Source organism: Lemur catta, chromosome 2 (genome assembly GCF_020740605.2).
Source record: "Lemur catta isolate mLemCat1 chromosome 2, mLemCat1.pri, whole genome shotgun sequence".
NCBI classification, from domain to species: domain Eukaryota; kingdom Metazoa; phylum Chordata; class Mammalia; order Primates; family Lemuridae; genus Lemur; species Lemur catta.
This window is the reverse complement of record NC_059129.1, coordinates 50,240,254-50,264,354: the sequence shown is the minus strand read 5'-3', so window position 1 is coordinate 50,264,354 and position 24,101 is coordinate 50,240,254. Positions and strand designations below refer to the sequence as shown.

General features: G+C 45.6%; 1 protein-coding gene across 1 annotated transcript; it reads left to right on the top strand.

The window, feature by feature from the left end:
- Positions 1-8,569: 8,569 nt before the first annotated feature.
- Positions 8,570-18,387, top strand: LOC123631975 (trem-like transcript 4 protein). Its single transcript, XM_045542115.1, has 6 exons — positions 8,570-8,719; positions 8,917-9,261; positions 9,758-9,808; positions 10,321-10,381; positions 16,853-16,979; positions 17,414-18,387. Exons 1-5 carry the CDS (start codon positions 8,659-8,661, stop codon positions 16,947-16,949), a joined length of 615 nt encoding a protein of 204 aa, XP_045398071.1. The 5' UTR covers positions 8,570-8,658; the 3' UTR covers positions 16,950-16,979; positions 17,414-18,387.
- The last annotated feature ends 5,714 nt before the right edge of the window (positions 18,388-24,101 follow it).

Here is a 24,101-nt window from a genome sequence, read left to right as displayed (position 1 = left end):
TTCATTCGGGCTGGGGAGTGTGGGAGCAGGTGGTGGAGACACACACAGAGTGTGTCCTTTACCAAGATAGGTGGTTTGGCTGAGTGGAGAGAGGAGATGGGTTAAAGCAGGACAATAAGTTCAGATTGTGGAGAGCCTTGAATGCCGAGTCAGCAAGTGCTCTGTGTGCCGTAGGCAGTGGGGAGCGCTAAGGGCTTCCCCTGGGCCCTTCGGTGCAGAGTGAGGGCACCTGCAGACTTCCCCAGGAGCCATGTGTAGGACGAAGGGGGTGGGCAGGTATTAGAGGCAGGAGACCTGTCAGAGTCCTTTGGGGTAAGGGTGGGTTTGGGGCTCACGGGAAAAGTGGAGGCCCCATCTTCCACGGGTGCAAGTCCCACTTGGCTGCTCCCATGGCCAGGAAGCAGGGAGCAGGCTGGGCTTCAGAGCACAACATTTGGCAGACACCCCTGTGAACTCAGGAGGGTCAGACCTAGGGAGCCAGACGCTTGCCTTTGACCTTGCAGACCTGCCTGAGCTGCCTGTTGTTCTGACCTGAGGGTCGATCCTGAACAAGGGCCTGCCATTCTCAGTCCTGTTTGTCCTTCGGAAATCCTGGGCCTTGGGTGAGTGGGGCCTGGGGCCGGGCTTGAGGGGCAAGTGAGTGAGGAGACAGGGGACTGTCCCCGGGCATGCCCAAGGCCCGTTGTCCCCTGCCTTTTCCCCATGTCTGTTCTCAGGAGGTCTTTGGAGGGGCAGGGGGAAGCTCCCGCCCTGCACCCAGGTTCTCCTGCAGGGCAGGGAGGCAGACTGCAGCCGGGCTGGCATGGATCCTGTTCCGGCACTGCCCGTTTCTCCCACTGCTCAGCTGCGGCCGCCTGCTGAGATGTCCCCGGCACAAGGCAGACCTTGGCCCTTGGGCGAAACCTATGCCAAGACCCATGGCTCTTCTGGAAGGTGTAAGAACCTTGTTTTAGAGCAGTTGTAGGTTCACAGCAAAATGAGGAGCAAGTACAGAGAGTTCCCACAGACCTCCCTCCCTCAGCCACCCCCACCGTCAGCACCCGGTGCCAGCTGGAACATTTGTCACAGTGGACGAGGCCCCAGTGATGCCTCGTCGTCACCTGGAGCGCACGCTCTCCACTGGGGCTCCCCCTTGGTGTGGCACGTTCCATGTGTTTGGACAAACGTGTCATGACCTCGACTCCCCACTGTGGCACCCTGCAGCGCAGCTTCCCTGCCCTCGGATCCTCCACGCTCCGCCTGGGCATCCCCTTTGTCTGGTCCATTTTAAGTAGTAAAAAGTTTATTCCAAGATTGAGTTCAGTAATGAGTGCCGTGGAGAAAGGGCCCCATTTAAAATTCAAGCTCCTTCTCTGAATTCTGGATTTTGGCCCCTCAGAGGGACAGAGGGGACAGGCTGGCTTTTCTTTCTTTACTCAGCCTTCTCCACCTCAGCTGCAGCTTGGGGGGCCTCGAGGCCAGGAGCAGGGGTGGCGAGAGGAGAAAGGGTCAGCAGAGGTCTTGTGAGGGCCCGCGGGGTGCACGCTGACCTGTCTCATGGGGCACTGTTGTGGGCTCTTCAGACACACCCCGCCTGTCACCTGCAGTTTCCTCCATAGCCCTTGCATCTCCCTCTTCCTGGCTGGTTGCTCCCGACTCTTCCTTCGTCTCTATGCATTTGACAGTTCACTTCTAGCTTCCTCCACTGAGTTTCTCCATCTCCTGGCAGCCCTTTAAGACAGGATCTCGGACAACCCACACCGGCTGCCTCACATCCCGGTAGCCCAACATCTGGCTCATGGGAAAGACCCACTTCCCTCACCCCCCCAAAAGTCATGGAGCCTCGTGGACCCCACACAGTCACCTGTCCTTCACTGCACCTGAATCAAACAACTAGCCATCTGCAGTCTCTGCCCGACACAGTCTCAGGCTGGAGTCAGACACAGCGGCTGTGTCTACCATGGGCAGGGACGTAACAAGCTCCCCAAGCTGTGACCTCGCTGCCCCTCTCCTAGGGTTGAGGTAAGGACAGGCACCCACACCCCCCTTCCTCCAGGGCCATAGCACGCCACCAACAGTCTGGAAAAATCCTCTTCCAATTTTCAAACTCCCCACAACTTTACACCCTAATGTAGGTGAGGGATTGGTTCAGGAAAAGGGATCTTGATGCCTTTTGCATGTGCTCCACACCCGTGTCCCACCTCGCACTGAGGGAGGGCATCTATTTTCTTGAGATTCACATCAACTAAGGTGACAAAATCCAATCTCCCTATTTGTAGTAGAGAGAGATTTTACAAATAGAGTATTGAATGGTGTACAGAATCACATCCTAGGTAGCTTCTGGGAATGACTCTCAAAGCCACACTGCAGGGTGGGACTAAGAGGCCACCACTCCTGGCACGATCAGGACTCTGAAGAATCAGGAAACTTCCCAAATCTAGAAGTTGCCAGCACAGCCCTGGCTGCAGAACCACTCTGCCCCAACCACAGCCTGCCGGCGTCGTGGATGCCTTCCATTCCACTCACTCAGTGCCACATTTAAGTCGCATGCAAATGTGTTTGACGGGTAGAGTCTGAAATCCATCTGGGACCCCAGCTGCAAGCCAGTCTGAGAATGAGCCTGCAGACCTTTCGCGCAGTGCGGCTCCGGAGGGAGAGGTGGGAATGAGTGTCTAGCACGTTTTCAGTATCTACCCAAACAACCTCAGCCACAGCTGAAATTAAAATAGTCAAATTTTAGAGTTTCGTTCTTTCTTTTACTGTCAATGAAAGGCAAGTAGGATTAAGTGAAAAATAACCATCGCTTTTTTGTTTTGCTATGCCAAATGAGCTCTATTATCTAGGATAAAAGTTATATCAACAAATTCCCATTTGCCAAAAAGGCTACAAGGGACATCATGTGATACATAACACACTGGAGGTGTAAAATAACATAGATGCAGAGAAAACCTTCCTGTTGTTTCCTCTGCCAGAATTTATGGTACTTTTCTGTGACACTTCTGGGTATTTATCATAATAAAATGACTCTTGTTACCATCAGTCTTCTTTAGTCTATTCCTGCGAAAGCCCTGTGATCTCCAGGTGTTCCGTGACCCTGGGAAAATTCAGCTTCCATGGCAGTCACATGAGTGAAAATAGTTGCAGTTTAACAATCTGTAAGCTGAGAGTTTTCAAAACCTTGTAAAGTCAGAAATGATTATTTTTGGAACCAAAGGCAGGTCTTTTTGGGTAGGGGCTGGTCTTCAAGGACCAGAGTCCTCTTTGGGGCTGGCAGGGACGCAGTCATTCCACCCTACTTTCTCTCCCTGCGTGGCTGTGTAGAGACCCTCACCCAGCACGACTGCCCACTTCATTGCATTCATCTCACTGAGACTCAGACGTCCTGGCCTGTCTCTGGCGTCCAGGCTCCCCCAGCCCCATCACCCCCCTACTGGAATTTGCAGGGAAAAGAATACGACATTTGGCATTAGAAGGCCAGTTGGGGTATCGCCCCATCCTCCCTCCTGCACACTGGGCACTTTTGGATAAGTCAGTTCCTCTCTCAGGCTGGAACTCAGTCCTGTCATTCATGTTATGAAGGAACATCTAGCTCCCCAGTAGATGAGAAGGTCAATTTTAAACAAAAATATGTGAACATGCTTTGTTTTTCTTTTAGCTTTTGTTTTGCTTTTTAAAAGATCTGCAAGTGCCCCAAACTGAGTTGACATACTTTTTATTTCATGGCCCACAGTCATCAAAGGAAATACTGTACTACTCATTTGGTTTAGTGTGTTTCAAAATTTTTCCTACCTTCATCCCTAGCTCCACACCTATCCTTCTCCCATAGGTGTCTTAATAAATATATTTAATACATATCCTTTCAATGCACTTTCCATATATTTACTTACATGTAGATTATTGAAAATACATAGAATTGATTTTGTGTGCTTTATGTTTTTTTACACATTTCACTCTTTCGTATAAAGAAATCTGCAAATAAATTGAAAACTCAGCATTGTCTCTTGCACTCTCTTCCTTGTGGTATCTCATTCTGATTCTATGAGAGAGATTTTACAGCTCTGACAACTACAACTTATTGACGAATAAGCAAATTCTGTTCTGCCTTCTTTTCCCTGCTCTGGGGGCAAAACAAACCTACAACTGGGTCCCTCCACATGCAATTCATTTCAACATTCCTTACTCCACATAAATTTCTGTTTCTTGATCCTTTTAATGGTTATAACATGTGTATGAATATGAGTTATGGAGTATGGGTTAAATAAAATTTTTAACAGGTGTTTATTTTGTCTGTATGAAAGACATGACTTAAACGTCTTTGAAAATTGTAGCTGTGTTTTATAAGTGTTCAGTCAATATTGTACTTCTGAGACTATCTATCTTTTGTTGCTATATGTAACTCTAAATCTTTGTCTTTTTTTTTTGCTGGTATGTAGGATTTCATATAACTTATGGATAGTATTGGATTTTACTTTTTCATTCCCCCTGGTAATGGAAACCTAATCTGTTTTGACCCCTTACTACCCTAAAACAAACAAACAACACACACACGCAGACACACAAACAGAAGAACAAAAAGAAAAAGTTTAAAATAAGCATCTCCATTCATGTTCCTGAAGGGCCCATATCAAAATTTTTCTAGAGTACACGACCAATTGGCATAAATCAAAACAGGCGAAAGGAATAGAATAGAGGTTCAGGAACATTCCACACATGGACAGTCACGTGATTGCCACCGAGGTGCCTGTGCAACACAGTGGGGAAAAAGGATCTTTCCACCATTTCTGTGAAATGGTGACAACCAACTGGACACCCACACAGTGTAAAATAGGCGTTTATCTCTTTCTCACACCGTACACAAAATTCATTCAAAATGGATCATAGACCTAAACATGAAAGGTGAAAACAATATAGCTTCTAGAAGAAAATATGAAAAACGTGACCTTGGAGAAGGCACATATTTCCTAAAGGCAACACGAAGTACAGTAACCATAACAGAGCATCCATCAGGAATGGGGACATTGGGTGCAGGATATCCACATGTTCATACCGCATGGAAGTTCCAGATTGTTCTCCAGAATGCTGGGCCATGTTGCATTCTTCCCAGCAGGGCTGGGGCCTCCCCCTTTCTGACGTTCTCACCAACCTGAGTATTGTCTGCCTTTCGTGTTCTCGCTAATCTGATGAGCCCAAAGTGACATCTCCATGTGGTAAAATTGGTATGTCTCTGACAACTAACAAGACCAAACATCTATGGACTTCTCAGGCAGGTGGATGTTTGCTGCAGTGTACCCCTCATTTTTGAACATTTTCTGTTGGATTTCCTTTCTTCTGCTTGTTGATTTTTAATAACTCCAAGGTTAGTTTAGATATTTATCCATGGTAAGTTTTAAACGTGGCAAATGTCTTCTCTCAGTTTGTCATTTGTGACTTGTCAAGCACACACAAGACAAGGCTGGGCTAAGGTCAAGACCTGAGTGCTTTGGCTGATAAAGGTACAATAAGTCACCTTTAGATTCAAATAGTTTAATACTTACATAGACAATGAAAGGAAGATTGTCCAAAGCTGCCAGCTCCTTGTAGTTCTTGTCCCACACCCTCAGACAAAAGGGGACGGATAACTGCAATATGAGTTATTGGTAATTTCATATGCTTTAAGAAGTCTCTGCCTCTCCCCTGTTTTCTGCTGCCATTTCCAGCCTCTGGTAACCTCTGTTCTACTCTTTTCTTCTCTGAGATCAGCTTTTTTTAGCTTCCACATATGAGTGAAAACATGCATTCTTTATCTTTCTGTCCGTGGCTTATTTCACTTTCGATAACGTCTTCCAGGCTCATCCACATTGCCACACGTGACGGGATTTTATTCTCTTTTATGGCTGGATAGCATTCCATGGTGTATATACACCACATTTTCTTTATCCATTCATTTGTTGTTGGACACTTGGGTTGATTCCATATCTTGGCTCTATATCTGACATTCTCAAAAGAAATAGAAAAAACAATCTTAAAATTCATATGGAACCATAAAAGACCTCGAATAGCCAGAGCAATCCTGAGCAAAAAGAATAAACCTGGAGGCATCATACTACCAGACTTCAAACTATCATACAAAGCTATAGTGACCAAAACAACATGGTACTAGTATAGAAACAGACACATAGACCAGTGAAACAGAACAGAGAAACAGGAAATTAATCCGTATATCTACAGCCCACTGATTTTTGACAAAGACACCAACAACATGCATTCCAGAAAGGACAGTCTCTTCAACAGATGCTGCTGGGAAAACTGGAAATCCATACATAGAAAAATAAAATGAGATCCCAATCTCTCACCCTATCCAAAAATCAACTCAATGGATTGAAGAACTAAATGTAAGACCCAAAACTATAAAACTACAAGAAGAATACAGGTGAAAACCTTCAGGATATTGGTCTGGAAAAAGATTTTGTGAGTAAGACCTCAAAAGCACAGCCACAAAAGCAAAAATAAACAGATGAGATTACAACAAACTAAAACTTCTGCCCAGCAAAGGAAACAATTAACCAAGTGAAAAGACAGCCTACAGAGTGGGAGGAAATATCTGCCAACTATTCGTCAGACAGGGGATGAATATCTACAATGTACCAGGAACTCAACTACCTCAACAACAAAAAACCAAACAATCTGATTTAAAAATAGGCAAATGATCTGAACAGACATTTCTCAAAAGAATACATAAAAATAGCCAAGAAATGCATGAAAAACTGCTCCACATCACTGATCATTAGAGAAATGCAAATCAAAACCACAGTAAGAGAACATCTCACCTCAGGTAGAATGGCTATTACAAAAAAGACAAAAAATAACAAATGCTGGTGAGGATGGGGTGAAAAGGTAACTCTTCTATGCTGTTGATGGGAATGTAAACTAGTACAAACACTATGAAAAACAGCATGGAGGTTCCTGAAAAAATTACAAATAGAACTACCATACGATCCAGCAACGCCACGACTGGGTATTCACGCGAAGGAAAGGAAATCAGTACACTGAAGGGGTTTCTGCTCCCCCGTGTTTATTGCAGCACTAGTCACAGCAGCCAAGACATGGAATCTACCCAAGTGTCCAACAACAGATGAATGGATAAATAAAATGTGGTGTATATACTCCATGGAATGCTACTCGGCCATAAAAGAGAATAAAATCCCGTCACGTGTGGCAACATGGATGAGCCTGGAGAACATTATAGAAAGTGAAATAAGCCAGGAACAGAAAGTTAAACATTGCATGTTCTCACTCATATGCGGAAGCTAAAATAGCTGATCTCAGAGAAGAAAAGAGTAGAACAGAGGTTACCAGAGGCTGAGAATGGCAGCAGAAAACAGGGGAGAGGCAGAGATTTGTTAAAGCATACAAAATTACAGGTAGGTAAGAGAAGTACGTTCTAGTGTCCTAGAGCACTATAGGATGACTATAGTTAACAATAATGTGATACATATTTTCAAATAGCCAGAAGAGAGGATATTGAATGTTCACATCCCAAAGAAATGATAAACGTTTGAGATGACGGATGTGCCAATCACCCTGATCCGATCACTGGACATCGTATGTATCAAAACATCACTATGCACCCCATAAATATGTACAGTTATTATGTATCGGTTACAAAAACCAATAAAAATGTAAAGCAAATTATTGAAAATTACATGCAAAATGAGAGAACATTTCCCGGTCACAGGAGACCGTGCAGGACGAAGCTGCAGTGTAGACTTCTGCCTCGACGTAGCTGGTCAGCTCCTTGCTATACATTTCACTTCTCATTTATACAGATGAAAACACTTCATACCACAATGTGCTTTTATATCTGAGTGGTTTGGTTGATACTTTCCATTTGATTAAAGCAGTTTTTCCTCCGAAAGGGAAAAAAAAATCACGTTTTTTCTTTTAAAGTTTTTTCTGAAAAAAGAGTTTGTACTCTTTTTGGTCCCCCAGTCCTTTGGCCCTTTCCCCTCTGAACCTCCCCCACAGCGCCCTGTCCTCGGGTCTGCAAGTGCAGCGCATTTGGGTGCGTGACAGGGACTGTGGCGGGAGGGTAGAATGTCCTCTTAGGTTCATCACCCGAGGCCCTGTGAATTAAAACTAACAAAGACAGACCAATTGGAGAGAAGGCATGCTATTTTTATTACTATTCAACAGCACAGGAGTTGACGGGAAAGAAATGCAATTTCAATAAACCAGTTAAAATCAGGGGCCTCCAAGGCCCCTGACCACTCTTAGGGAGTGCACAGAGAGAAAGAAAAGAGAAACGGCCCCACATTTCCCAGGTTTATTCACAAACATTCTCAGAGCTCCTCCAGCAAGAGCGAGGGAGCAGGATGGGCTGGCATGTATGGAGCGGCAGAGGTGGGGAAAGTTGGGTAAAAGGGGTCCGAGCACCTGGGGCAGGGCTGGGGTGCCAAGGCCCAGAGGCCAACCTGCAGCTGGGGGCCCCAATCTGGGCCGGCTGCCTCCCTTTCCCCAGCCTGCAGAGCCCGCCCTCTGGGCCACCCACTTCCCCAACCAAGGCGTTGACCTTGTCCAGATCTTCCAGCCCAGAGACTCTGGGAAGCTGGGGTGGAGTCAGACCCAGCTTCTGATTCCCTCCCTGCTGAGGGCTCTGCATTGTCTCTTCTTCACCACTGTCAGAAACAGCTTGGGAGTGACATGGCCTGGGGGGACGCACACCTGCTGCTGCTGCCTGTGCTGCTGGTGCTCCTGGCCTCAGGTGCCATGGAGGGGTAGGGGGCAGGGGGGTGAAGCCGAGGGTGGCCGCGGAGCAGGGTGGCACTTTGACGAGAGGCCTGGCTTTGGGGCCACGTTCTGGGTGTTGGCGTTGCACAGTGTTCCCTCTGCCCTTTCTCTGGCCCTGCGAGAGGGAGGTTGGGTCCTGCCAGGGCTCTGACCTGAGGTTTTGTTACCCAGGTTCCTGGGGAAAGTTATCTGTGCCCGAGGAACTTCACCAAGTGCCTGGACAGACACTCTCCGTGCAATGCAAGTACTCACCCAAGAGGGGGCCCTATCAGCCCAAAGCCTGGTGTCAGCAGAAGACTCCAGATACCTGTAACATTGTAGTCACCAGCTCCAAGCCCCGCACAGCAGCTCAGGACTCTCGACACACCATCTGGGACGAGCCCGACGCTGGCTTCTTCAACGTCACCGTGAGTCAGCTGGAGGAGACGGACTCAGGGATCTACTGGTGTGGAATTTACAACTCTTCTGCCAAGGTTGTGATTATTCTCAGAAAAATTAGACTGGTGGTGTCTCCAGGTGAGCTCTTTGCTTAAGAAAGTATCCCTGCAACCCTCCGGGGACCTGGAGGAATTATCCCTCACACCCTACAGCCCCCCGTGTGTCTACCACCCCTCCCATGCTGCCATGTCTTCTGCTCTGAGCCGAGGGGAGCGAGCGCTCACATCTCTGTTCCACCCTGCTGATCCCGGCCCCAACTGCTGGGAAGATGCACCCACAGGTCCCTGGACAGGGACCTAGAGTCTCTCTCTGATGCTCAGTCTCTGTCTTTCTCACACAGGCACACCTACAACTCTTCATTTTCACACACACGCGCGTGTACACACACACACACACACACACACACACACGCCCCAACAGCTCTGGTGTGCACATGCTAGGCGCAGGTCACTCCTGCCCTAAGGGATCCTGAGGGACTGGCTCTGGGCCCCCTACTTTCTCTCAATCTCTGGAGCCTGATCCCATTCTCTCTTCCGGGGCCCCAGATGGTTGTCTACTTTTTTTTTCTGTTTAGCCCCAACCACGTCTCCTATGTGGACCCTCACCTGGCTTCCAACAAGGACAGGTAGGTTTTGAGTCTTGGTGGGGGAAGAAGGAGGGGTGGCCAGGCAGCTTGGGGTTCCTCACGTTCAGGAAAGAGAAACCAGGGTGGCCGGCCTCTGGGGATTGATCCTGGGGGTGTGGGCTGGCGGGAAGCTGCATTCAGGGCTCGCTGGGCTGAAGACCCTGGGAGATAAACATGCCTGTCTGATCTGCTCGGGAGATAGCCATGGGGTACCATGATGAGCTGGGTGTGCCAAGAGGCAAGGCTGGGTGGGGGCCGGGCACCTGCATATTGCAGCCTGGCCGCTTGCTTCCCACCGGCATGGACAGAGCTTCCTCCCCTCTGGGCCCAGCACCATGCTTGAATTCAGCTGGTTATAAGGATCAGATCTCAGGCCCCAGGTCCCCCTGGCCTGAGGGACCTTAAGGAGTGGGCTCTGTCCCCTCCCCACTTCCTCTCCCAGTTTTGAGACCCAATTCCACTCTCTGTTAGGGTCCCCTGCACAGTCACTGTCTTCTTCGTGTCCTCCTTAGTTCTGATCACTTCCCCAGAGGGGACCTCCGGCCGTCCTTCTGTCAATGGCTCTGAGACCAGGTAGGTCGGGGGTTTCACGGGGAGGGAGGTCCCTGGAAGGGGCGGCCAGATAGCTCATGCAGCCTCAGAACTGGAGACGGGGCCCCAGGGATCTCTCCAGGGTGGCTGGAGCACAGGATACTGCCGAGGAACCCCCAGGCGCAGGCTCAAACTTGGGTAGGGAGAAATGGGCAGGAGGACGCAGGCCACTAACTCTGGAGGAACTACAGAAAAGACAGCGAAACGTGATTTCTGCAATGAGGCAACCCAGAGCCCACAGCGTGTGGGAGCTGGCGGCAGTGATGGTGAGTGTTAAACGTGGGTGTCAGAGTGACTGCAGCCTAGGGCACACGGTGGCTGAGACGCCCGCCAGGAAAAGGTGAGGGGACTACTTTTCTGCACCTATCCTTGCAGTCACGGGTTTTGGCCTCCTCTTCGCTGGAGAAACAGGCAGCAGTAGCCTAGGTCACAGGTGCTCTGGGGACCGTGAGGCACAGCAAGAGCTCTGAGGGGTGACAAACACACACGATCACCTGCCCGTGCGTGTTGCCCGCTGAGGGGCTCCTGCTCCAAACTGCCAGGCAGGGACATCACAGAGCGCGGAGTATCTCCCAGGGAGTTGAGGGCGAAATCCTAACCAGAGACCAGGGTGGCAGCCCATGGGGGTCTCTGGGGTCCTGTGCCCCGGGGCTCAGCCCTCCCACTTCCCACACTCACTAGGCAGGGGATCCAGACTTCACTTCTTCCCCTCACCACACCAGTGTCCGATAGCCCCAGAGGAACCTGAATCCACAAGCCAACGTGACTGGACATCTGCGAACTGCCACCTTGACAGAATGTCAGCACAGCAGGGAACAGAATCTCAGGAGTGCAACGGTGGGAACTGACGGCAACAGGAATTGCAAGGAAGCAGGATCCATCTAGCTAAGGGGTGAGGGAGGACACAAAGTCAGCATGCAGATCAAGGAGAGCCATTACAGAGAGCTGAGTGGTAACACGAGATGGGAAATGCATCGCAGACGGCCACAGACGTGGTGGGTAAAGGACGGCGTGGCTGGAGGGCGAGCTGCAGGAAGAGTGAGGACTTCTCACAGACGGTTCCTGGAAAGGACAGGAGACGGAAAAGGCAGAAGTTAGGAGACACGCAGGACAAAAGTAGATGCACTCACATGGGTTTTCAGAGGCCCTGCAGGAGAGACAACAGGGACAGGAAGAAATATTTGAAGAAAGAATCTAGGTGCATTTTTCAGAATTACAGACAAAGGAAAGACCTCAAGATTGAAGAGACTCATACCTTGGCAAGAGGAGAAAACAGGAAACACGCACAGAGGCAGACCGACCGACCGACACTCTCTCTCACTCTATAACCATTATGTGAAACGTGAAACCATCAAAAACAGAGAGACAATTGTGAAGGCTTTCAGATCACCTACAGAGAAACAGCATTGAATTACATCCGACTTCTTAAGAGGAACGCTGGATGCAAGAAGACAACTGAGTAATATTTCTCAAGTATTACAGAAAAGAAGTTTGTGTCTAGGATTTTCTATCCATCCAAGTTGTCGTTCCAGTGTGAGGTCATGATACCTTTGGACTTAGGCCTCAGAGGCCTGCCACTTGCAAAGATACCCGCCGCCAACACTCCTGCAGGAAAGATTCAGTTAAGATGAGCAACAAATCCTGGAGATGCTGCAGGAGGGAGAAAGTAGGTGTGGCCAAGCACTTTGGTAAAGTATATTTTTGTTTTTTTTATTAGAAAAAAAAAAGGAGCTAGCAGAAAAGTAAAAAAAAAAAAAAGACAAAATATATCCCTGACCATGGAAAAATAACATTGTAGAAAATCTAGACAATAACAACATGGCGTGACGAGGAGAGAGCAGTAACCATGAAAGGCTGGTCATGGGCTTGTCTCATGAGAGGCAACATGTAGATATTGGTAAGTTCAATGTAGCAAAGGGCGTGATCAATATAGATGTGTCTTCAAGTTAAGCAAATAAAACATAGACCCCTTCAACCAGCAAAATACAACTCTATCCAAAGGAAAATAGGGAGAGCGTTTTTAAAAAGTAAAGCAGGGTAAATGGAAAAAATGAAATTCAAAGGCAGAAATAAGTCCTAATATAAAAGCATTTCCAATAAATCCAAGTGGATTAAATGCAGAAAATGACAGAGACTCTCTGAGTTTGTACCGATTCCCACAATATATTGCCTACAAGAGGTACACTTAGAAAAAGATTTTAAACGGTTAAGAAAACAGTTAGAAAAATATAGCTGGCTAATATGAAACAGACTAAATGGTTGTGGCACTCTTAGTATTTAACAGAATAGAATTTAAGGTAAAATATCATGAGACAAAGATATGTGATATATACTGATAAAAGGCACACTTGAATATGAAAATACAGCCATCATAAACATAGTGTTATCATAAACATATTTCACCATAAAATATACCAGGCAACATTATCAGAGATGCAAGGAGAAGTAAATCACTGACACATGTATTTGGAGTCACAGCCCTCACAGGGGATCAGAGACCAATGTGGCAAAACTCAAACAGAGGACCCAACATTCTCAGCCAGATTGCTAGGATATTCCAGGTATTGTACCACTGTATAACTTTTACAAATATGTCATATACATTATGATATATACTTATAAGATATGATAAGCATAAATTAAACTTCTCAGTAAATACTAGTTGCAAATACATAAAATATGTATTTATATATTTTAAAATGTTTTCATCTATATAAATTATGAATATTTCATAAAATACACTAGTTATAAATACATGTAAACCATGTATACACACACACACACATATAAATAACCCTCTACATGAATAAAAGCAGATAACATATATTCTTTCAAACACGTGGAATGTATGTACAAAAGCAGCCCTTGTATGTGGACATGAAAGAAGGCTAAAGAAATCCCAAAGAATCACTACAGCACAGAACACACTCTCCAACTTAATGCAACAAAACTGGGAGTGCATAAGAGACTTGAGAATAAAATAGCACGTTTTGAAACTAAACAATATTTATTAATATATTTTTATATGAATTATTATATATAATAAAATATATTTTAATAACTTAAATACTGCATATCAAAATTTATGGGGCATAGCTAATAGCTGGGAACGCATTTATTGGAGAACGTAAGTGGGTAAAAATGAATGAGCTAAGCACTGAGCTCAGGAAGGTGGGAAAGGGCAGCAGAGCAAGCCCAAGAAACGTAGAGAAGGGAAATCACCACGGCGAGGGCTGAAATAAATTAAATGAATTTAAAAAATGGAGGGCAAGGGAGCTGATAATTCATTCTTTGAAAGTTTAATAAAATACACGCACATTTGGCAAGACAAGTCAAAAGAAGATATAAATAAAGAACTAATTGAAGGAAGAGAGGAAAATAACCACACTCATTCTACAAAGATTCTTTAGCAAATAAATCCTGAGCAAAATCTTGCTTGAAATCCTAGAAGTGGACAAATCCCTAAAAACATATAAAAGTCAAGATTAGCACAAGAAAAAATAGATTTAAATAGATTAATACATATGAAAGAAATCAAAATAATCGATAAAGACCCAACCTCACAGGAAATTCAAAGACTCATGGGGATTTGCAGGTATCAGCAGTCTTTTAAGAAACATTTGATACATAGTTTCTACAAGATGTTGCAGAAAATAGAAAGCAACAAAAGCTGGATAAAGGGAGGAGGTGGGAATAAAAAAGAAGCAAAGGCTGCTAAGCTTGTCTGAAACGGCCAGTGTCATCAACATCTCAAAAGCAGTTAAGGTAATACAAGAAAATTAAATGATAAGTTCACTTCTCTGATACACATGGAATAAAAAACAAGACAAAATTATCCCACTGAATTCAACAGTGTATTTAAAAAGAGTGTATCATGATCAGGCAGAATGTTATCCCACAATTGAAAGGCTGGTTCAACTTTAGAAAATCCATTAATGTAAATGAACCAAAATACTAAACTACAGGAAAACTAAAAGTCAGCTCGTGCAGAAAAAGCTTTTGGGAAGGTTCAAAACATTTATAATCTAAGAAACTAAGAGAAAGCTCTTAATAAAATAGAAATAGGAAGACATAACTTGCTAATGATTGCATACCAATGACTATCATGAATATTACTGAGTGGAAAAAGTATAAACTCAAATCAAGGGTTTCCCCAGCTATCACTAATGCTCAGTATAGTATTAGAGGTCCTGGCCCATGCTAGAAGAAAAGGAGAACAGGTAAGGAAACGAGAAAACTAGATGAGAAGAGGAAAAACCATTTTCAGATGATGGGATCATCTAGCTCGAAAGAAACAGACTGAAACAGCAAATTATTGGATCTCACGAGAGAGTTTAGCAAGGCTGCCAGGTACAAGATCCAGGAACAAATATCAAAAGTAGTTCCCTATCAGGAATAATCACCTAGAAAAATCTAATCAAAATAAGGTACTATTTATTACAACAACAAAATCTATAAAGTTTCTAAAGAATTAGTTCAAGGCTTCTTTGGAGAAACTTTTAAAATGCTAAGCAATGACAGGTGATCTGAACAAATAGAAATAATCCCTATCTTGGATGAGACAATAATATTATAATGATGTCAATTTCTCCCAAGTTAAACCATCTTTAAATGTAATTCCAAACACAACGTCAGTTTACTTTTTTTTTTTTTTAAGAACTTGATAATTTGACTCCAACACTGTACGGCAAAAGAATGTGCATGACTAGCTAATTCAACCATGAAAAAATAAAAACGAAAAGGGAGGATTTTCTCACCAAATACAGTACAGCTGAGAACACGCGGTGCTTGTGCAAGGACTGACAAACGGGACACTGGAAGGGGCTGAGAGCTGGACAGTCGCGTGTGTACAGGAACGCACCTGACCACGAGGTGGCGCCACAGAGCAGGGGAGAAGGCCCGTTATCTGCCTGACACCCTTGAGAAAACTGGCGGAACGTATTAAACAATTTTAAATGAACCAAAATCTGGATCCCTACTTAAGTATATAAAAAGGTGAAGTCCGGATGGATTCGATTTATATATGTGAAAAAAGATATTCAATTAAATAGAAAAAATACTGCAGATGTGTATCCGTGCGACCTAGGGGTGAGGAAGGACTTCTCGTACAAAACTTATAAACACAAATCATGAAGAAAGTATAAACCTGATTGCACTGAGACTGAGGAATTCTATTCAGTGGAGAGCACTGTGAGAAAATGTCACACAGCTGACAGACTGGGGACAAATTAGTTGAAAATGTCTAAAGCCGGCCAGGCAATACCATGTATATTAGCAGCGAGTGCTAATGAACAAGGAAAAGACTAGAATCCCAGTGGAAAATGGGCAAAGCACATGAAAGGCAGTTTTTGGAAGAGGAAATCTAGAAGGCAGACGTGTGACGTCCACACAGGTGACTAATCGAGGAAGTGTCAATTTAAACAACCGTGAGATGCCACTGCACACCTTTCAGCCAGCAAAGCCAGGGCCCTGTTACGTGCTCCACATCGGGAGGGCTGTGGCACACAGGGACCCTGAGGTGCTGCTAGTGAGGGCTCAGGCATTCCTCCCTCCCTGATGGCCCCATGCTAGGACTCAGACTCAAAAGCATCTTCAGGATCAGCCAAGATACCACACCTGAGCAAGTGAGGCCCGGAATGGCACAGGACCGGAGCGGCCTCTCAGGACCAACACAGCAGAGACCCAGGCCTCTGGACTGTGTGCAGGCCCATCCCTGGCCTGCCCGGTCTGGTTCCGGAGACTTCCCTCTCCTGGCAACTCTGCCTGTCCCTTCTGGCCTCAGGAGGCTCCTGCTTCTGGGCCAGTCTGAGGGCCCTGCCCTTCCTGACCCGGTCGGGAGAGTTCCTGCTCCCCTGTCTCCATCCCTCCCATCCCTCTAACTCTGTTCCCCTGCCAGCCTTGGCTTCCATCCGAGCCTCCTGGGTTCCCTGCCACCAGGTCTCCTCTCAGGCCCAGAGACCTGTGAGGGCCCTGTCCCCTCCCCTGTGTCATAGTTCAGGTCTTTTTTTTTTTTTTTTCTGAGACAGAGTCTCTCTTTGTTGCCCGGGCTAGAGTGAGTGCCGTGGCGTCAGCCTAGCTCACAGCAACCTCAAACTCCTGGGCTCAAGCAATCCTCCTGCCTCAGCCTCCCGAGTAGCTGGGACTACAGGCATGCGCCACCATGCCCGGCTAATTTTTTCTATATATATATTTTAGTTGGCCAGATAATTTCTTTCTATTTTTAGTAGAGACAGGGTCTCGCTCTTGCTCAGGCTGGTCTTGAACTCCTGACCTCAAGTGATCCACCCTCCTCGGCCTCCCAGAGTGCTAGGATTACAGGCGTGAGCCACCGCGCCCGGCCCAGGGTGGGTCTTAAACAAACACCTCTGGCCACAAGGGGCCTGACTGAGAGACAAAGCAGGAGCAGGTGACATCCCAGCTAAGGTCCATCCCTGTTTCTCCTTCCTCCTGCAGGCAATCGAGTGCCCCCCTCTGCCGTGGCTGTGCTGCCCCCGGACTCCTGGTCTCTGTGCTGTGGGGATTCCTCGTGGCCAAGGGGCTGGTGCTGTGAGTCCTGCCTGTGCTCCTGAGCTGGGCACTGGTGAGTGGGGCCTGGAGTAGGCCTGGGGGGCGGGTGGTGGAGCTGGGCCAGCCTCTGTCCCAGAAAAGATGTCCAGGAAGGAGGAGCCAGAGAGCACAGAGGGGGGTAACAGTATAACTGAGTCTGATTCAAATATGTGTTATTATCACAACTCCACCTCCGCTAGAAACAGACCTTAGAGAAAGGCAGAGGCTTTCCTGGAGCCCCCAAGCCCAGGCTCTGCCTCGGTCTGTGTCCTGAGAGGAGGAAGGGCAGGAGGAGTCAGCTGAAGTACCTGGGCAGAAGGTATAGGGGACAGGAGGGGCGGGGCTGGAGCAGGTGACAGTGGGAAGGCAGGCAGGTAACAGGGACAGGGTAGGAGAAAGGGGCAGGGAAGAGGGTCAGGGAAAGGATTTACTTCCCTTTGTGAATTTCCTCCTCATCCCCCTCCTCAGGGTCATAGGATACCAGGACCCTTGGGGACGTTTAGCCACACCTGTGGATCCAGGACGAATCCCTGTCCTCCTCCCTGTGCCCAGCTGGGAGCTGCCCTCACCATGGAGCCCACAGCCCCGTGAGCAAAGGCCAGCGCTCAGCCTGTGGGAGACCACTCCCTGTCCCCAAACTTCCCTGTTGCGGCCCCTCATCCGGGTGCTGAGCCTTCTTGACTCCACTTCAGCTGCCCCTACCATCCCTGTGCCCCCACGAGCCCAGCTCCACCCCCAGGTTCATTTGCATCTGGTCAATGCCCCACAGCAGGCTCTTCCCTGCATGTCCCCATGTCCTCTGTCAGTAGGACTGGCTCGGTCCCTCAGCCCTGCCTCAGCTGGGCCGCACCAGGGTGCCTCACCTCTCCCTGGTTCCTGCTCCTCCACTGCCCAGAGTCCTGTGTATTTCCTCTTGTGCGCAAATCCAAGCCTCTGGACTGAAACGTGTCAGGGGTCACTGAGCAAGATGGCAGAGGTGTCTGCTCCCCTTCCTCCCCTCCCATCCCAGATATCATTATGAGTTACAAATGATTAAAAAATAAACGATAAAACTGAATCTAAGACAGGCTCTTGTCAGCACACCTGCAGATGTCTTAGAGGTGAAAGAAGAAAATCAGAGGCATTACAGGAAGAGCAGATGACTCGGCAGCCTGAAATAGGCGATGAAAATATTCATCCATAAATATGATCTGATGGCCCGGGTCTGAAACTGTGTGTTTCACATGTGACGTACATAATTCTTTGCTTAAAAGGGAAAATCAGGTAGAAGAAACAGAATAATTGGCCGTAGGTGAATGAAAGGTTAGTGTTTCAGGGAGCAGGAAAGATGATCACATCTGTGAAACAAAAGGCAGAGTTAGAAGCACATTTAGCGAGGGGGCTGGTGGAGCAGGTCTCAGCCCCGACAGTCAAGGGAAGGTTCCTCGGGCACAAAATTTTAGGCTGGAGAAGAGATGAGTGTGTGGGGGGGTGCAGGGCGGGGGGGTGGGGAGGGCAGGTGTGGAGTGAGAAGTGCTTTGGGCCAAGCATGCCCTGGGCCTCCTGGACCCTCTGTGGACTTAGGAGCTCGTGTTTCCCCAAAAGCGAATGCCAAGCTTTGAGGGCATGCGCCCCTTCCAGGAAGAGGTCTTGAGAGGGGATGGTTAAAAGGGTGGTGGGGCCTAGGGCCAGCCAACTTGGGTGGAAAGCGCCCTTTTCCACATTCTACTGGTGCCATCTTGTGCAATTCGTTTTGCTCCTTTGAGCCTCTGTTTTCTCAACTGTGAAGTGAGGCTAGTGGTGGCCTCCTAATAGAACGGTTTTGAGGGTTAAGTCAGGTGACACACACAAGGAACCCAGGGGAGAGCAGGACGTGAGGCAGCGTTCAACAATGACAGCTGTCCTTGATAAGATCCTGGTTCAGGGGTTCTATGTCCCTCACAAAAGTGTACACCATTGATGTTCTTTGAGGATATATCTGGGGACCTCGTGTAATTCAATGGACTGTAATGAATTATGTCCTTAACTGGATGTGAAGGATACTGGAAGCTGGGGATACTTTTTACCTCACAGCCATTGTGAGGGTTAGATGAAAATGAAGCTGTGTTTGGATGGAGCTGCTGGGCAGTCACGAGGCTGACTCGTTAGCCAAGTGACCCAGGTTGAAAATGCTGGTCTAGTGTCTACCACCAAAGTCTGGCCTACATCCGTGGTGTAGCTGTGCTCCAATAAAACTTCATAAAAACACGAGACGACCCCTGTTCTGTGACTGTACTACATTCTCTTGCAGATCTTTCTTTTCTCTTTTGTTTTCCAGGCATACAGTAGTAATCTGCATATAGTGATAATCCAAATTCCCTGTTTCTGACTCTAATTTCTTCTCCTGTCTAATATTCTTGGCTGAGACCTCAGGTACAATGTTAGATACGCGGCAGTGACCACGGGGAGGCCTAATCTTGTTTGCGAATCAGTCTGGTGTTTTTTGATTGAGTAGGAGGCTGGCTTTTCGGGAGTCGGGGGAAGAAAAAGGAAAAGGCAGAGTCATAATCGGAACATGTGACATTCATAAGGCCTGGGGTGACCACTCCTAGTTGGGGCCCACCACGGACAACCAGTAAGAGGTACCAGTGCACAGCAGCTGGACACCAGCCCTGAAAGAGGCCACCGTAAACACAGCACCGAATAGACAACATGAGCTGTTTCCTTTTCCTTTTTTTTGGAGGGGGGAATGTCAAACATAGAAGTTTCTTCACATATATCTCAGTTCAAGCCGCATGACCATCACCGACCTGTGCGAAGCGCCACTTTCACTTCGTTTCTTCTTTCTTTAAGCTCATTCCTTATTTATACCTGCCTCTCCCTCTGAGACAACCACTTCAATGTGTTCGAGGTGTAACCTTCAAATTGAATGTATTCTTGTTAATCACGCAGATTTTTTTCTGTGACTGCATTTGAACTAACAGAAGAAATCGTGATATGCCTTTTTCATATACTTGTGTCACTCCTTGCTGGCCGGGTAGACCCAGCTCACTGCTCTTTAGGCGAGAGCTGATTCCCCACAGTGCGTCATCCGGAGCTCTGGGGCACAGGCTGTTTTGCCGTCACTTTTCCATATCACAAACTATGCTACGATGGATGTCCTCAGTCATCCTCCCTTGTGGAATTTCCCGTAGGATTTATGCCCAGAGGGGATCAGCTGGGCTGTATGAGAGGATCAGACACCTTATTAATGCCGTCCGCTTGTGTTGCCTGAACCACTAACTTAGACAACTGGAGATTATGTGCTTCCTCTGAGTCTATGTGAGCAGTACACAGCACCACCTGTGGAATGATTTTGCCAACAGAAAGTGGGAGGTGAGAATAAACAGAGTTGAGAGGTGGCACATAGTGATTAGATGTGTCATTTTCTCTACTTTTTTGCATGCTTGGAAGATTCCATAATTAAAATAATACATAAATATAAAGACTCATGCATTGAACCACTGCTGTTTGGTTTTCAGTTGTGTCTAGCTGAACCCAATCTTCTCTTGATTTATTGGATTTATACAACTGCAACGGATTGGGACAAGTTCACTTAGAGTACGGAAATATTGGGATTCAGTTAAAGAACCTTAGTAGTGGGGTAAAAATGGGCTGAACAAAAATGCATCTTCCTCAGTCAGATGCTAAGAGGTAGCATTTAGCTATGAATTTTTAACATTTTATCTCAACATCCTTGGCTTCAAAACTGTCTTCATTCCCTTCACCAGTATTTTTGAGCTTGTGGTAAATTTCTGTGTCATAAGTTAACATCCAAAAGAGGTATATATCCTCAAAATTTTGAACTATTACATTGTTTTCTTACCTTCATTGTTGTGAGGGAAACATCTGATATTTGAAATCTGATATTTGTTCACCTTATCTGACCTATTTTATCTCTCTGGAATACTTTATAATTTTCTCTTTGAAATCTTTAATGTGTTTAATGTGCAGTATTTAGTTATCCATTCTATTTGGAATTCTCTGAACAGATTCAATCTGATGTCTTATATATTTCTTTAATTCTGAGAAATTCTCAGTATTATTTTTTCAAATAGTCTCCTCCATTTACTCTTTTTTTTTTTTTGCCTTCTGAGACTTCTTGAGGAAATATTGACATGTCTATTTCTTTTTTTATCCTTAGCTACTATTTTCCTTCTCTTTACTTACACTGAAATATTTCCATCTTTGAAAGGGACATTAGGTTGATCCACCGTACGTGTCTAGACTGAGGGCAATAATACTAGTCCATCAAGTAACCTCTCTGTCAGTCTGCTCCCATTCAGACAGGGTAAGCTTACATAGGTATGGAACTAGTGAGCTATTTGTACTACCAGCCAATGTAGCTGCATTCACTATTAATCCCAATTTTGCCAAGTGAAGTGAAGGCACAGCCCATCCCCATGAAGCCCTTAGGAATTCTGACCTAAGGTTTTAAAACATGGTTACAGTTTCACAGTATTTTTTAAGCATAGTAATTAGGGGCTACATTTGCAAACAGACTTTTCTTGTTAAGACTTCATTATTTTGGCACAAATGGTCATGAATCTGACACTAAATACATGCCATAAGACAATGTATAACTCCCGGCCCAAGATCAACATATCTATGTCTCTCTTCAATACTTCTTCTTTTTTTTTTTTTTCTTGGAGACAGAGTCTCACTCTGTTGCCCAGGCTAGAGTGCCGTGGCATCAGCCTAGCTCACGGCAACCTCAAACTCCTGGGCTTAAGCAATCCTACTGGCTCAGCCTCCGAGTAGCTGGGACTACAGGCATGTGCCACCATGCCCGGCTAATTTTTTCTATATATATATTTTAGTTAGCCAGATAATTTCTTTCTATTTTTAGTAGAGACAGGGTCTCGCTCTTGCTCAGGCTGGTCTTGAACTCCTGACCTCAAGTGATCCGCCCTCCTCGGCCTCCCAGAGTCCTAAGATTACAGGCGTGAGCCACCACGCCTGGCCTCTTCAATACTTCTTGATTTTTTTCTTATACTGCCCATCACTTTATCCCTTCCTAACACCCTTGGGTAGTGTTCCTTGACTATGTTTCCCTCATCCATTCATTCTTCTGCCAGTCATTCCATTCACTGAGTTCTTTATTTCCACAATTATCCACTTCAAAGTCAATATCTCTAATTTGTTCTTCGTCATTGTTGCTTGCTCCTGGTTCATGCTTCTAATATTGTCCTTATTTCTCTGAGAATATTTATTATGCTTATTGTAAATTATTATTCTCCCAGTAGTTATGCTTCCTCTGCAATAAATTATTTAATTTTTTCTCTCTCTTTCTTTCTTTCTTCCTTCCTTTCTTTCTGTCTTTCTTTCCTTCTTTCTTTCTTGGTTGGGGAACAGGGTCTCACCCTGTCACCTGGTCTAGAGTGCAGTGGCATCATCATAACTCACCACAACCTGAATCTCCTGGGCTCAGGCAATCCTCCTACCTCAATCTCCTGAGTAGCTGGGACCACAGGTGTGCCCCACCACACCCGGCTAATTTTTCTATTTTTGGTACAGATAGGGCCTCACTCTTGCTCAGGCTGGTCTCGAACTCCTGACCTCAAGCTATCCTCCCAACTTGGCCTCCCAAAGTGCTAGGATTACAGGTGTGAGCCACCATGCCTGGCCTAATTTACTTCTTTATAAGACCATGTTAAACTATTTGGAAAAAGGTTAAATTTTATGCCCTCTTCATATAGTAAAATAAATTTTAAAGGTTTAAAGAGATAAATGTTATATGAGAAAATATTAAAGGACTAAAGAAATAGCTATATAAAGATCAAATCCTGGTCATGGAAGACATATGTAAGTAATAATAGAAGCAGAAATCATAGGGGAAAAAGGCAGAGAGATTTGCCAAAATGAAAATTTTAAAAAACTCTCTCTGTCACAAAACACAACAAAGAAAAGGAAAAAGTGAAGAATAAACTCAAAAGAGCTGTTGGAATTACAGTAGAAATCAGTAGCAGAATAACAAAAGGGTATGTGGGAACTGAAAAATATAATAACCAAAATACGAAGCTCACTTGATGGACTCCACAGGAGAGTGGAGATGACAGGGGATAGAATGAGTGAACTTGAAGACAGATCAAAATTTACTCAGTCTGAACAACAGAGAAGAAATAGACTGAAAATAAATGAGCAGAACATCAGCAATCTGTGAGACATTTAAAAAAGAGATAACTTGGCATCATCAGAGTCCCAGAAGGAAAGGAGTCCCAGTGTCGGACTGAAAACATACAAAAAATGTCTTAAAACTTCTCAAATTTGGGAAAAGGCATAAACCTACATATCCAAGAATCTGAATTAATCTCAAATAGAATAAACCCAAAGAGATACACACCAAGACACAACATAAATAAACTCTGAGAACCAAAGACAAAGAAAATACCTTAAAAACAGCCAGAGAGAATTGACTCCATGTAAAGGAATGCCAATTCCAAGGGCAGTGAATTTCTCCGGTGACACAGTGGAAGTCAGAATGATGTCGCGTAACATTTTTCAGATGCTAAGAAGACAAATAACCCAACTTCAAAATGAGCACACGATTCAAATAGGCATCTCTCCAAAGATATACAGATGACCAAATACCACATAAAACAATGCTCAACATCATTAGTCAATAGGTAAACAGAATTCAAACCACAAGATAAAATTTCTCATCCACTAAGATGGCTGTAAACAAAAAGACAATACAAGCGTTGGAATTTGTAGAGAAAGATGATACTCACACATTGCTGGTGACAGTGCAAAATGTTGCAGCCACTTTGGAAAACTATGTGGTAGTTCCTCAAAATGGAAAACAGTTGCTATGGGACCCAGGCAATCTACTATTTGTTATATGCTCAAGAGAAATGAAAAGATACACCTACACAAAAACTTCTACATGAATGTTTATAGTAGCACTGTTCATAATAGCCAAACAGTGGTAACAGATCAAATGTCCATCAACTGATAAATGGACAAACAAAAATATATCCATACAATGAAATATTATTCAGCCATCAAAAGGAATGTGGTACTAATACAACTTGCACAGCAAGTACTGCAACAACACTGATGGACCTTGAAAACATTATGTAGGGGGTTAATAGAAGCATTGATTCCGGGCACACAAAGTCCCTGTAAGAGAGAAATCCCCCACTCCTGAAGCCTTGGG